At 46.4% G+C, this 14,381-nt stretch overlaps 1 protein-coding gene across 9 annotated transcripts in view; it reads left to right on the top strand.

Annotated features, from left to right (window-relative positions):
- Positions 1-14,381, top strand: part of NECAB3 (N-terminal EF-hand calcium binding protein 3) — a 43,729-nt gene that overhangs the window by 20,593 nt on the left and 8,755 nt on the right. For 3 of the 9 annotated variants that reach the window (XM_074292409.1, XM_074292412.1, XM_074292408.1), the window contains exons 6-12: positions 5,010-5,146; positions 5,755-5,882; positions 6,146-6,225; positions 7,001-7,057; positions 8,774-8,886; positions 9,146-9,223; positions 9,548-9,639. In XM_074292409.1, the coding sequence (XP_074148510.1) occupies positions 5,010-5,146; positions 5,755-5,882; positions 6,146-6,225; positions 7,001-7,057; positions 8,774-8,886; positions 9,146-9,223; positions 9,548-9,639 (685 nt within the window). Of the gene's footprint in view, positions 1-5,009; positions 5,147-5,754; positions 5,883-6,145; positions 6,226-7,000; positions 7,058-8,773; positions 8,887-9,145; positions 9,224-9,547; positions 9,640-10,380; positions 11,251-11,273; positions 11,813-14,381 lie in introns of those variants that run through there. The other 6 variants (XM_074292407.1, XM_074292406.1, XM_074292405.1 and 3 more) reach the window with 6 other exon arrangements.

Here is a 14,381-nt window from a genome sequence, read left to right as displayed (position 1 = left end):
TTTAAAATTATTTACATAGCTTTTTGTTTACAAGATATATGCATGGGTAATTTTTTTCAGCATTGACAATTGCAAAACCTTTTGTTCCAATTTTCCTCCTTCTTCTCCCCATCCCCTCCCCCAGATGGCAGGTAGAACAATGCATGTTAAATATTTTTAAGTATATATTAAATATAATATATGTATACATGTCCATAGTTATTTTGCTGCACAAGAAGAATGGGACTTTGAAATAGTGTATAATTAACCTGTGAAGGAAATAAAAAATGCAAGCAGACAAAAACAAAGGGATTGGAACTGCTATGTAGTGGTTCACACTCATTTCCCAGAGTTCTATTGCTGTGTGTAATTGGTTCTATTCATTATTGAACAAATGGAACTGATTTGGTCCATCTTATTGTTGAAGAGGGCCACGTCCATCAGAATTTATCATTATATAGTATTGTTGAAATATACAACGATCTCCTGGTCCTGCTCATTTCACTTAACATCAGTTTCATGTAAGTCTCTCCAGGCCTTCCTGAAATCCTCCTGCTGGGACTCTTATTTTTATAAATTTGAAATTCCCTATACATCTCAGAAATGAGAATTTTGTCAAAGAAGCTTTTTGCAAAGATTTTCTCCATTTGCTTCTTTTTCTAATTTTTGCTTCATTGATTTTGTGTTACATTTTTAAAAAAATTGTGTAATCAGAATTGTCCATTTTATCTTGTGTGACCCTTTCTTTGTTTTGTTTGGTCATGAATTCTTCCCCTATCCATAGATCTGACAGATAATTTCTTCTTTTTGTTTAATTTGCTTAATATGTCACTCTTCATGTCTAAGTCATGTACCCATTTGTAGCTTCTCTCGATATATAGGAGATATTAATCTATATCTATTCTCTTCCAGACTGCTTTCCATTTTTCCAAGTTTCTTTTAAAATAAAATACGGTTTTTGGAGGGCAGCTAGGTGATTCAGTGGATAGAACACAGTCCCTGAAGTCAGGAAGACTTGAGTTCAAACCTGGTTTTAGACACTTAATACTTCCTGGCTGTTTGACCTTGGGCAAGTCACTTAACCCCAATTGCCTCAGCCAAAAAAAAAAAGGGGGGGGGGGAGGATTTAATTGCAATAGCTGAGAACTTTGGGTTTATCAAACACTGGGCTACTACCTCTTTTGTTCCTGTTTGTTGTACACTTAATTTTTGTCACCAGTCACCTCAATTTCTTAACCAAAATCAAATTGCTTTAATGATTATCATATTTTGTTTATAGGTTTTCTAGTATTGAACCAGCCTCACATTAGTGTTATAATTCTGGCCTAGTCATTGCATATCAACTTTGTGATATATTTCTGTTGTCTCTATGCTAAAATTTTATTTTAAAAATTTGTATCAATATTTGTTAGGGAGATTAGTTTTTACTTTTTTTGTTCTCTGTTTAGACTCTTCCTGGATTTGGGTATCTCAATAAATATTAAGGGCTAAACACTTCTCTAAGGCACCACATATGGCCAGATATAGTGATCAAAGCTGGGGATGCAAAAAAAAAAAAAAACCCAAACTCCTTGCTGTCAAGGAGTTTACAATCAAATGATATTTTTTGTCATGGAAGACATTTAGTAGGATTCTTTCTTTTCCTATCATTAACACTTTATAAAATATTGGGATGAAGTATTCTCTCAATGTGTGATAAAATTTGCTTGTTAATTATCTGACCTTTTCTTTTTGTCCTTTGAGAGTTTGATTGCAGCTGATTATATTTTTTGTTTCAAATTGGGTTAGTTAAGTTTTCTGTTTTTTAAAATATTATTTTATTTCATTTATTTTCTCAATTTTGTTGGCATATGATTGGATGAAATTGTTCCTAATACTTTCTTTTATTTCTTCTTTATTGGTTGTGAATTTACTGTTTTTATTTTTGATACTGATATTTTGAGTTTCTTCTTTCTGTTTTCTTTCTAAAAATCAAGTTAACTAATGTTTTATCTGTTTTATTGATCTAAAAAAGCTCCTGATTTTTCTTATTAGTTTATTGGGTTGTTTTCAATTTTGTGGTCTCTTCTTTGATTTATAGGATTTACATTTTGGTAGCTAGTTGAGAGTTTTTAATTTGTTGGGGTTTTTTTTGGCTTATTTAGTTGCATGCGCAATTTATTAATTTGTTCTCTTGTTTATTAATGAAAGTGTTGAGAGATATAAAATTTATGCTAAGGACCCATTTGACTACATATCCTAAATTTTGATGTCTTGTGTTATCGTTATCTTTAAGGTAACAATTATTTCTATCATTTGCTCTTTGACTCACTCATTCTTGGGATTGTCATTTAGTCTCCAATTAATTTCAATGTCAGTTTATTGAAGTTTTTATTGCATTGTGATTTGTAAAGATGTCTTTAAGATTATTGTTTCCTTGAATGTGTCAGGTTTTTATGTCTTTTTTTTTTTTTTTTGCTTAGGCAATTGGGGTTTAGTGACTTGCCCAGGGTCACACAGCTAGGATGTGTTAAGTTGTCTGAGATGAGATTTGAACTCAGCTCCTCCTGACTTCAGGGCTGGTACTCTATCCACTGCTCCACCTAGCTGCCCCAGGTTTTTATGTCTTGATACATGACTAATTTTTGTGAAGGTGCCATGCACAGCTGTGAAATATGTATATTCCTTGATATGTTCATTCAGAAATTTCAATCTCTCATAGCTAACTTTTCCAAAATTCTATTTAGGTCCTTTACTTCTTTTTTTTTATTAGATTTATCTAGGTCTGAGAAGCATAAATTGAAGTGTCCTACTATTCGTTTTACTATTTCGCCTCATAACACATTTACTTTTCCTTTAAATATTTAGATGCTGTGCCATTTGGTGTACTCGTTCAGTATTGCTGTTAGTTGTGAGAGAGATTGGAGTTGGATATGGAGATCTGGTGTCAGCTAGACAGAGGTGATCATTGGACCCCTGGGAGCTCATGTAGTCACAGAGAGAGAGCTGAGACAGAACTGCGGAGGTTCGGGGCAGTGCCCTGGGGTGTCTCCTCTTGGTGTATGGGAGATGGTAAGCCAGACAGGCAAGAGACAGCTTAGCCAAGAGAAATGACCTAGAAGTGAGAGGGCTAATTTATCCACAGGTTCAGATGCTGCAGGTGGGTGAGAAGGATGAGGACTGAAAAAACCCGTCGGATTTGGTGATGGAGAGACTGTTGGGTAACCCCAGAGAGGGCATTTTCAGAGGGACAGAAAGCTAGACTGAGAAGGGAGTGAGAGGGGAGGATATAACAAGGACAGATAATTTTCTCCTATAGGGGCTTGGCTATGAGCAGGAGGAGAGATAAACTATAGGACGATGAGGTCAGGGTTCAGGTACATGTGTGGAAGTGCAAGAATGCCTATGGGGAGATAAGTCTGTGGCTCGAATTTGTATATGTGGGGGGCTGTGAATTTGGGGTGTCTGTGTGTGTGTAGGTATGTTCAGAGTGTGTTACGTGCAGAAGAGTTATGGGTGTAACTGTGGAAAAATTGGGTAAGTGTGCCCCTGTGCAGACAGAGATTGGCTGCCTTTGGAGCGTATGTTTACGTGTATAAGCATGCACTTATATATGAGGAGATGTGGGTCCATATGCTGCACCTGTGGGCAGAGAGAAGGTGGGGAAGCCAGGTTTTTCCAGTCATGAGTCAAACACTATGGGGGAGGGGGATGTCTGGGGAGGTTCTAGGCTATGATGGGGAGGATATGGGGGAGTGGGGCACAGGAAGACAAAGGAGGGATGACTGACACATTGCAGAGGTTTAGAGACTGGCTGTAAGTGTACTTCCTGGAGCACCTTGGGACTAAGATGCCTCTGGTGTTTCAAGGAGAAAGCTGGCGAGAGACAGCTCAGAATCCTAGGGTGTAAACCCATCTGCCTTCTCTTCCCCTGCAAGATTTCCTCATCATTAGCTTTGCCTCTCTTCCCTACCCTTCTGATCCCTCCCGCCCATCCTTCAGTGTCTCCTTTCCTAGGGGGATGGGAGGTGGGAGATGGGAGAATTTAACTTCTCATCTGCTGCTTTTCTGGAGCCTTCCGGGACCTCCTGCTGTTCTCAGCAGCTCTGACCTTTTTATGGGGCTACTTCTGCCTCTTCTCTGTCTCAATGCTCAGCGGGATGAGCCTAAGGGAGGCTGACGGTCTCCATGGGCTTAAAGGGCTCCTTCTGCCCAGTGCCAGCTGGTGGCTCTCCTCTGGCAGGGAGAGGCCCGTGCCCCTCTGTCCCAGCCTGTTCCCTCTGGTCCTCCTTTGCTTCCCGCCTGACCAGGGGGCCTGAGTTGTTTGAGCTAATCCTGCTGGCACAGGGATACCCTGGCTGACTTGCTGACTCACAGAAACCCACCTATTGAAGTTTGCCAGGGAGACAGAGAAGTTCAATGGGAAGAGCACTGACTTTGGAATTAAGTCCTGGCTCTGCTGTGTGCTGTGTAACATTAGTCAAGGTACTCTTCCTTCCCCGAGCCTGTTTCTTCATCTGTAAAATGAGGGGATTAAATTAGATCGTTTTAATAACTTATCCTAATGATGCCTCCCTTAATAGTGTACAAAATGCATTCCTACAACAACCCCTTTTAGAGAGGTTAAATTACTTCCTCATCATTATACAGCTACTATCAGAGCTAGAACTTGAACTCTGCCCTCATGGCCATGATTCCCTTCTCCTCTGTAAAGTGGGGATAATAACATTTGTATTAACTAATTTAGTTTTGTGAATCTCAAAACACCATAAAAGTGTGAGTTGTTTTTTTTTTTTATTTCAGCCCTGAGGCAGGAAGCAACCCTGCTGATTGGTATGGGGGTGGGAAGGAGGGAGGGAGAAAGAAAGAAAGAGAGGGGGGAAGGAAAAGAGAACAAAGCAAGGAGAGACACATAGAGAGAGACAGAAAGAGACAGAAGAGAGAGACCGTGCATGCATTCTCGTGCAGTGATTAGCTAGGTTTCTGGGGAGTATTGAGCCTGGGATGGGCCTGGTCACTGCCATCCTCCCCTTTCTCCTCCCCCACCCCAGGAGTATGACCACGCATCCAAAGTGGACCAATTTGTAATGCGATTCCTTCTCCGGGAGACTGTGGATCAGCTGCAGGCCCTGCAGGGTTCCCTGGAGGGAGCCTCAGACACACTTGAGGGACAGATGGGTGGCTCTCGGTAAGAATGAGAAGAGGGCCCAGTGTGGAAATGGGGGTTGGGCAGTGCTGGGAAAAGTGGTGAGTCTGAGAGGGCAGCAGAGACAAAGGAGAACAGGAAGAGGACCCAGAGCCAGTGAAGAGTCCTGAGTTTGTTTTCCAGTTTCATTACTCATCTGACCCTGGGCAAAGCTCTTAAGCCTTTTGTGCCTCAGTTTCTTTATCTCTAAAATGAAGGGGGGACAGTGAATCAGGAGGACCTGATTTCAAATTTAGCTCCAGATACTTACTAGTTATGTGACCCTAGGCAAGACACTTACCCCTAATTGTCTCCAACCCCACTTCCCAAAAAACGCAACCCAAACCCACTCCTAAAATGAAGGGGATTGGACTGCCTGATCTCTAAGGTCCTCAACTGTTCTAAATCTTATGATTTTATGGTGAGTGTTGGGCAGTGAGATCACAATGGGCTGAGAAAGAGTGGATCCTCCCGCTGAGAGGAGGGATGACCCAGGGAGCTATGGAGACTGGTTCATCGGCAGCTGTGGTCCTTGGGGCTCATGAGTCAGTCTCCAGGGCTAGGGAGGGAAGTGGACTCGGACATCTGGGTCTTAAACCGGTTCCCTGCAGGATGGATGTGCCCATGCAGAAAGCAGAAGAGTCAGGGCGGCCTCGAGCTGGCAGGAGGTCTGGGCGCCGGGCCACGCGGAGCATTTGCCTGTCTTCGAGCACCCCAGATTGTGGAATTCTGAACCCAGGTGGGTGGGCTGCCTAGCTCCCTCAGGGCACACTGGTGGGGTTCCTTTCTCAGGTCTTTTCTCTCTTTTAAAGTATCTCAGACCTTGTCCTAAGCCAGAACGAGCAGGTCTCTGTCACCTCCCTGGACCTTCAGCCTAATGATGAAGGGGCCAGTTGGGAAGTAAGGGCAGGGGGCGATGGAGGTGGGGGAAAGATTGTCTGGGAGACAAAGATTGGAGCTCAGGATTTCAAAGCCCTTCTTCCATCTCCTTGACACATGCAGGTCTATATGTGGAGTCTGACAGTCAGTGGATGGTGCAAGTGAACCGATTACAGCAGCTCATAGACCAGTTGGAGTGTAAGGTACGTGGCCCTCAGGTCTGACTTAGCTCCAGGCCCCACTGGTCACAGTGCTGCTCTTCTGAGGGAAAGGGCCCTCCCTGCCTGCATTCCAGGGACAGCTGAGAAGGCTTGGCTAGAGCCTACTCAGGAAGCAGGCAGGATGCCAGGTAGGGGTTCCAGAAAGATGGCTGCCCACCATGCCAAACTCAGAGCCTCAGAACTAGAAGGAACTCAGCACCCAGTTTTGCCTATACATGGGCAGGAATCCCTTCTCCATAGTAGCCCACAAATGGATAGTCAGCCTACTTCTCTGAAGACCTCAAGTAAAGGAGAATTTATTCACTTTCCAGGTTTACCTTTCCTTTTTGGAGAGATCCCTTTAAAAAAGTTTCTGCAATAGATAGAGCACCAGCCCTGAAGTCAGGAGGACCTGAGTTCAAATTCTGTCTCAAACACTTAACACTTCCTAGCTGTGTGACCCTGGGCAAGTCACTTAACCCCAATTACCTCAGGAAAAAACAATAAACAAACAAAGAAATAAATTATATTGCTTTAAACTCTGGCTCTTGATAGCTTCTTCAACTTACCCATCCTTCTACTCACCCTTGGCTCCTCATTCTGTCATTTGGTGACCTTAAGCTCCTCATATACATAGCTATCATGTATCTCCTCCCTCCCCTATCCCAGCCCCATCTTCTCTTCCCCAGTTCCTTCCCATACCTACCTACTGTTACCTACCTTTCATCTCTGCATCTCTTCCAAACTCAACCCTGTTTCCCATCACCTCTCTCTGCAGCAGACCCTGCGGCTGGAGCCCTTAACAGAAGGCACAGTTTGCAAAGCAGCTGACTCAGTAAGTGCATCTAGGAGCTTTTCCCAAGTCCCAGTGTGGCACATCTGGGTGTGTGGAGAGGCTGGCAGTCCTGGGGGTAGTCGATGCTCAGCCAGGTTCTACAGTCACGTGCCTGGCTAGCCCCATGTCCCAGTCTGAGTTTTGCGGTTCCACCTCAGGATCTCCCTGCTTGACTCACAGAATCACATAATTGGAAGGGATCTCCACAGCCTCCACTCCAACTTATTCAAAACCACAAATGTTCTCTTCAGTGAGGATTCCTTCACGCTGTAGGGCTTTGAATCAGGAGTCCTGGCTCTACCATTGACTTTCTGTTGGCTTCTGGGCAAGTGATTTCCCATTCAATTAATTAGACCTTTAATAATCACCACCTGTGTGATACTTAAAAAACACATGAAATACATGATAATTCTTTTAGTATACTCCTTTAAAGACTGTTATCAGGATCTAATGGAATACTTGATATAAAAAGACTCTTGAGTAATAGAAAACCCCTCTATACAACCACAGGCCCCTTCTGATTGCAGTATCCCCGGATTTTGAGGCATTGTGGGGCACTGGGTTTGGAATCTCAGTCCTTGATGAGATGTTGATTTGTGTAAGTGGAGGGAGTTTCCACACCAGAATTCCCTTCCTTCCCCCTGTTTCAGTCAACTACTAACCTAGTGTCCTGGGGCTTCTGCTTCATGGTCCCTCCCTACACTGGGCACTCTTCCTTATTTCAAGCTGTTTCTGATAAGCTGAGACTATGTGTTTCTAAGCCTCTGTTTCTGTTGGCCCTCCTGGACACAAGGCCAGAGCCACAAATCTCTCATTATAACAAGAACAGTGGGTAGAGCACCAGGACTGGACTCAGAATATACTCCAGACAGACAGGAGCTATGTGATTCTGAGCAAGTCACTTCACTCTGTTTTCTTTACTGTCCTCAACTGTAAACTGGGATAATGATAGCACTTACTTCCCAGGATTGTTGTGAAGATCAAATTTGATAATAATTGTGAAGTGCTTAGCACAGCATCTGGCACAAAGAAAGTGCAATATAAATGTCTCTATAATAGGTAGTATTTATATATAACACTATTTATGTATTAGATAGAATTGATATAATATATGACAATAAAATAGTTTTTATTATCATAGGGATGATGTTAGAGCTAGACTTATCCAATTCTTCTGACCCCCAAATCCAGAGGTTTTGCCACTGCCACCTATTCTTGCATTCTTTAACTGGCTGGGCCCCCCTTATCTCATTCCTGACTGAGGTAGGAGGGATTGGCTTCCTTAACAGTTATAACTAGGGTAGGGCAATGGTACTTAGTCTCAGGGCACTGAAATGGAGGAAGAGGAGGCTTTCTCTCCATGGTGGTACAGACCGTACCTGGTACTCTGAGTTCCCCTGTAAACCTGCAATGTTCGGTCCTGCTATCTTTCCCAGCCCCTCCCTGAGCGCCCCCTGCCCTCAGCCCCTGTGGGAAGGTGAGAGGGGTTCTCTGAGAGGGAGACCGCCTTTCTCCCAGGAGGACTGCACTTCTTGGTTGGAACATCTGCTCCTCTCTCCGGCTCCGCAGTGTCCCTTCTCCCCTGTGTTCCCCATCGTATTCTTGCTGCAGTGCTGTGCTTTCTGGCTCAGGCCCCCTAGCAAAGGCTCAGATGCCTGACCTGGCCAGATAGCCCCTCAGGCAGTGACTCATTTGTGCTTTTCCCTCTCTTGGCAGCAGATCCTGGTGGCGCAGAGGCAGATCTCAGTGACTAGGGAGGCTCTGCAGGACTTCCAGCGGGCCCTCGACTATTACACAGACTTTACGAGTGCCCAGAGCAGCTGCCTCCAGTGAGTGTGCGGCTTGTGCCTGGGCCCTTAGCTGAGGGGCAGTGGTGTAGGAAGCCCGCAGCAGGGCCTGGGGACAGAGCATGGAGCCCAAGACCTCCCAGGGCCCAGGGGAAGCTGGGGAAGCCTGAGCTGGGAGGATAGCTGTCCAGCAGTTGTGGTGCTGCCAAGGTCCTGGGCCCCGCAGAGAGCTGATGGCAGAAGGGGCCTCTAGGTGTCCAGCCACTCATGTGCCAGTACATGCGTGCTCTGTCCCTTCCAGCGTGTCAGTGCAGCAGCTGCGGGACGAAGCCGCCTTCATTCTGTTTGAGTTCTGGAAGGATGAAGCCTCCTGGAAAAGGTGAGCATCCCTCAGGGGCTGGAGGAGGTGAGGGGGGACCTGCCCTGTGCCCTCGAAGCAGTGAGGCACCAGGGAAAGAACGCTGGCTCTGGTGTCCAAGGCCCAAGAGTCCAGTCCTACCTCCTGCTGTCTTGGTGACCTAACCCTCACTGGGCTTCCATGACTCCAAAAGACTGGATATCCTTGTGACTCTAGATTTATGATCCCATGATTCATCTTGGGTGTCATGGGTGGAGAGTTTGTGGTCCAATCGGGAGCTGGCAGGAGTGGATTAAAACCACTCACCCATGGTCTTCCTTACTGCTTTTCCCAAATCCTCTGCAGCCACTCACAGACAAGTTGTTCTAAGGCCTTCCAGAGAGTTCTCATTGACCACCTGCAGACCCCAGAGGTCCTGACCACCATGCTTTTTCCAGGTGAGCTCCTCATCTCCCTGACTTCCAATCCCAGACCTTTACATATAACCCAATATCTCCAGGGCACAAACTACACGGAAGGGAATAGTGTAAAGTCAGCTAGGAGAGGAGCAGGGTGGAATCAGATGGTGGAGGGCTTTGAATGCCCACCTCCGAAGTTTGGTATTTCTTACAGATTTATAGAAACTTAGAGGGAGAAAGGGCTGAGAGGTTATCTGAGAGATCATTCTTCCACCATCTTCATAACAGGGAAACTGAGCTGAGAGGAGGGAATTGCTCAGTCATAGGAGTTAGGAGTGGAGATAGCACTGGATCCTGTCTCTTCCACTTCTGCTTCTACTTCCCACATCTAACCTTAAGGGGTCTCCCAAAATTGCTGAGCAGGGCCCATCTGGCACTGAGTAGGGAGACCATAGAGTGGAGGCGGGGCTCTCAGAGATGTGGCAAGAGACCAAAGGAGTGGAGAGGATGGGGAAGAACTTGGGAGAGAGGTTGCTGTTAGGCTCCACAAGGCTTAAGGATGAGGTATTCAGGTGGAGGGAGAGGGAAGGGCCATAGATAACTCTGAATGCTCCGTCTCAGGGCCCTTTTGGGTCGTTTCTCCTTTCCCAGAATGCTGCCCAGGCTGATTCTAAGCTGACTCTAAATTCATCTTCCTTGTGCTTTTTGACTTGTCACAAAGTGGGCCCTCAGCAAGGAGGCCCAGGGAGATGGGATCTGACGCTAACTTTCCTTTTCCAGCTTCATGGTGGATCATGAATAATAACTGAACCCTGTCTTAGGATGAAGGTTACTTTAGCCCCACATTGCCGCTTATCTCCAGGAGCCCTGAGGACGCAACCAAGATTAGAGGCTTGGCTCTGTGTGGTTGGAAAGATCTGGAGGTGGGGAGAGCCAGGTGTCTGGGACAGGGAGGTTTCCCAGCCCGCGCTGCTGCCTTTCGGAAGCCCTCCCTCAAGCTACCCCAACACCCATCCCATATGTCCCAGACACCAGGCTGAGAGGGCGGTGGGTTTCTGTATGCATAGGCAGACACCTCTAGGGGTAGGGGGGACTTCTCCCTGGCAGCATGATGCAGAGCAAAACGCAGGGCCAGCTTGGGTTCTAAATCTGAGTTGCTTACTTCCTCTCCGTGGGCCTCAGTTTCCCAGTTTGTAAAATAGGGGGGAGGTTGTATCTAATGGTTTCTAAGGTCCTATGGCTGCTTGATGATACTGAGGCAGAAGGTGGCTCTCCATAGTTTTGTTTGGGCTTAGAAGGGTGACTGAAGGCCTTGGTGGGGACTGGCTCCCCTCATACCGGGCCCTGAGGTAATCTGCTGGGGAGTCAGGATGCAGGCCTTACTGTGTAGCATAAGGATGCGTGTGTTAAGTGGTGATGGGGAGGGGAGGAACAAGGGCTCTGCCCCATCTCCTCATGGGGAGGAGAGGAGCTCTAATTTGCATGTATTTTGCATATACTTTGCATGTCCGTGTACCACCCACATGCAGCTATCTTTAGGATAAAAGTGACTGCATGAGTAGCAGTAACACTGAGGAATTGAGTCATGGAAGAGGAGCCCATGATGCTCCCACTTCACCTACAATAAAGGTTCCTGTCTCACTCCTGTCATCGCTTTGCTTTTCTCCCTCCAGGCTTCATAACTGAGGCACACTTTTTCACTCCTCATCCACCTGATCTTGAGTTCGTTCACGTGGGGGTCCCAGTGCCAGCTTGTAGTGGGGGGCTTAGAGGAAGGAGCTGGTGTGGAATCTCTGGCCCCAGGACTCCAGCACAGCCAGAGCTTTATCAATACTTCCCTTCAACTGGCCACCTTTACAGACTATCCTCCTCTGGAGCTGGGCCTGGTGGGGACAGGACCCCACCTGGGGGGGGCAGCGCCTTCAGGGGCTCTCCGAGGAATGACTGTGCTCTGGGGCAAACTCTGGTCATGGCCCACAGAGCCTGGAAGCTTCCCCACCCCCCCAGCCAAGGACAAATAGGACTGAGGCAGCCGTGGAGGGGAGGGGCTGGATCTCATCTGAAATGGGGATGGCAATAGCTGGCAGGGCCAATGGAGGGGAAGGAGTCAGTTCCTCATGAGAATGTCTTCTCTCTTCTAGTTGAGCAGGGAGAAATCTCAGCATCCAGAGGAGAGTCTGGGAGAGCAAATTAAAAAATGCTAAGTCCAAAATGGGGACTAGGGATTTGCTTAAGCAGAAGCTGAATGAGATTTCTGAACCGGTCACCCCTGCTAGACCATGGGAGCATCCTGGCAATGAGGGAGTTGAACTCACAGCAGTAAGAGGCACAGCAAAGGACTGTGTTTGGAGACCAAGAACCTGGGGTGGAATCCTGGTCTTGCCGTAGGTTATTTGTGAGACCTTAAAAAGTCACTTAACTCTCTGAGCCTCAGTTTACCCTTTATAAAATGGGGTTGGACGTATTCAGTAAGCATTTACTAATTGCCTGTTAGATAGTGTCCAGTCTTTGCCCCCCAAAAGGCTGTTCCCATTCGGGCAAGGGATGTGATAAAATTCAGATTAAGTCTACCATAATGATAATAGCTGTTGTTTACATAGCTTTAAGCTTTGGAAATATTATCTCATTTAATCCCACAAAATATTTACAAGGTAAACAGGAGATTTCTGGGGGTGGGGGTCCTAGGGACTGCCTAGAGGTGGCTCACACTTTTAGGTAGCGTCATTTGAGCTCAGTTTTGAAGGAAGTTAGGGGATTTTGAGAGGCAGAGATGAGGATTCCATGGCTTAGAGCGGGTACCAAATCCCTGAGAATATTATGTGTGTGAAGGGCAAGGACAAGCCAGCCTGGCTGCCTCAGTGGGCAGAGAGAAATACCCAGGCATCCTGGAGAGGTGGGCTAGAGCCTAAGTGGGTAGGACCTGAATTGCTAATGGAGGCAGACCCCCTGGTGCTTCTTTGGGCAGGCAAGTGAAGTTTTGTTAGACTTCTGGAACAAACATTTTTTTGCTTTTGAAAGATCACCTGAAAGGGACCTTTGAGGCCATCTGGTCCAGTGGCTTGTGGTGATTCTGCCTGTTTTGGGAGTCCTGAGGGCACTAGAACAGAGGACAGGGACTAGATGATCTAACCTTCAGTGTGAAGGCCAGATGAAATCCTTTTCAGTTTCCAACTGTTAATCTCCAAGACCTACTGGTTGTAATGCGTGCCTGTGACCACCAGGGGATGCTCCAACTTGGCCCTGACCCACTGGGCTCCAAAGAAACAAGTCCTTGGGGCTGCTCGAGTCTCTGATGTATTTTTCCTGAGAGGCTGAACAGGATGTAGATTCAATGGTTCAGATAGATCCCCAGGATGCAGACCCTGTAAAGACTATTAAGGGCTCAAGAAGCTTGTTTTCCCTTTTCTTCCCTCTCTCCCTCCACAGGTCTGCCTGAATGGTCTATTGCTCCCTCACTCCATGCTTCCTTGGTTCTCCCTCTAGTTTCTATGCTCAGATCCGTTCTTCCCAAAGAACAAAGTATGTTGGAAGGGTCGGGGGAGGGATGGAACCTGTGAGGACCATATGCTTCCTATTGCTCTTACATCTGGACCCAGGGCAGCAGCTCCACCCTGCATCCCTTTATCCTTCCACCAGAATTAAGGGTCAGAAGCAAAGTCAGGCTGGAAGACCCACAGAATGAGCCCATTTTTCCTTTCTATGTGGAAGGACCCGGGGGAAGGAAAGAATTCCTGGAGCAGATCTTTTGGATGCAGGAAATCTGTTAAACCAAAAACTCCAGATTTGTACTTGTACCTCAGTTTGGATTCCCCTCTGATATAGAACCTGTGTGGCTCTTGGATGAATCAACATCTCTGAGCCTGTGTCTCAATCTAGTTTCTGAAGTTCTTCCAGCTCTCTGCAATCCTATGTAGGGAACATCTGTATCTCCAGGACTCGGAATATGCAGGGAGAGGGGTCTGAGTGAGGCCTGGAAACCCAGGCCACAATCCCCCTGCTGGCTCATGTAAAGTCACACCATCTGTAAGTTTTCATCTCAGCTTTAGCCCCACAGACAGGAAAAGGCCTAAGAATTAAGGAGAGGATGTGGGGGGAGAAGGAAGGGAAGGTATCCAGATGTTGTCTATTTCTGTCTTCATCTGGCCAAAGATCAGCTCAGCAGGCTGGGATGGCTACACTCCTCAAACAAAGATCTCGGCTCTAGAGCCTTCCTTGCCCACAGAGTAAAATTCAGCCTCCTCTGCTTGGCTTTCAGGGCTTTCCATAGCCTGGCAGAATGCTCCTTTCTGGCCTTTATCAGTCCCCTTTATATGATCTCTACTTCAGACAAAGCGGGCTACTCCCTGCTAGCCCAGCCAAGGCTCTCCCACCTCGGTGGTCTATTCACATCATTCCCTCTTGGCCTGTGAATAAATCCCTGCCTATCCTTTATAGATGAACTCAAAGGCCACCTGCATCCAAAAAGGCTTTCTTGAGGTCCCTGGTAAGTAATCACCTTCTTTGCATGCCCTGACCCCACTTCAGACCTCTCCAGAACCTCTGATAGCGATACCTTATTGTAATGCAGTGGCCCAAATGTCTTAGTAGGTTTGTTTTAATAAGTTACTAATGTAATTATAGTTATAAACTTAAGTTTGCACCAAAACATCATAGACACCCTGTATTATGATCTACATCAGTGGTCCTCAAACTTTTAAAATTGGGGGCCAGTTCACTGAACCTCAGACTGTTGGAGGGCCGGACTATAGTAAAAACAAAACCTCACACTCTGTCTCTGCCCC

Source organism: Sminthopsis crassicaudata, chromosome 2, assembly GCF_048593235.1.
Source record: "Sminthopsis crassicaudata isolate SCR6 chromosome 2, ASM4859323v1, whole genome shotgun sequence".
Taxonomy (NCBI): Eukaryota; Metazoa; Chordata; class Mammalia; order Dasyuromorphia; family Dasyuridae; genus Sminthopsis; species Sminthopsis crassicaudata.
This window is presented reverse-complemented; position numbering and strand designations above follow the sequence as displayed.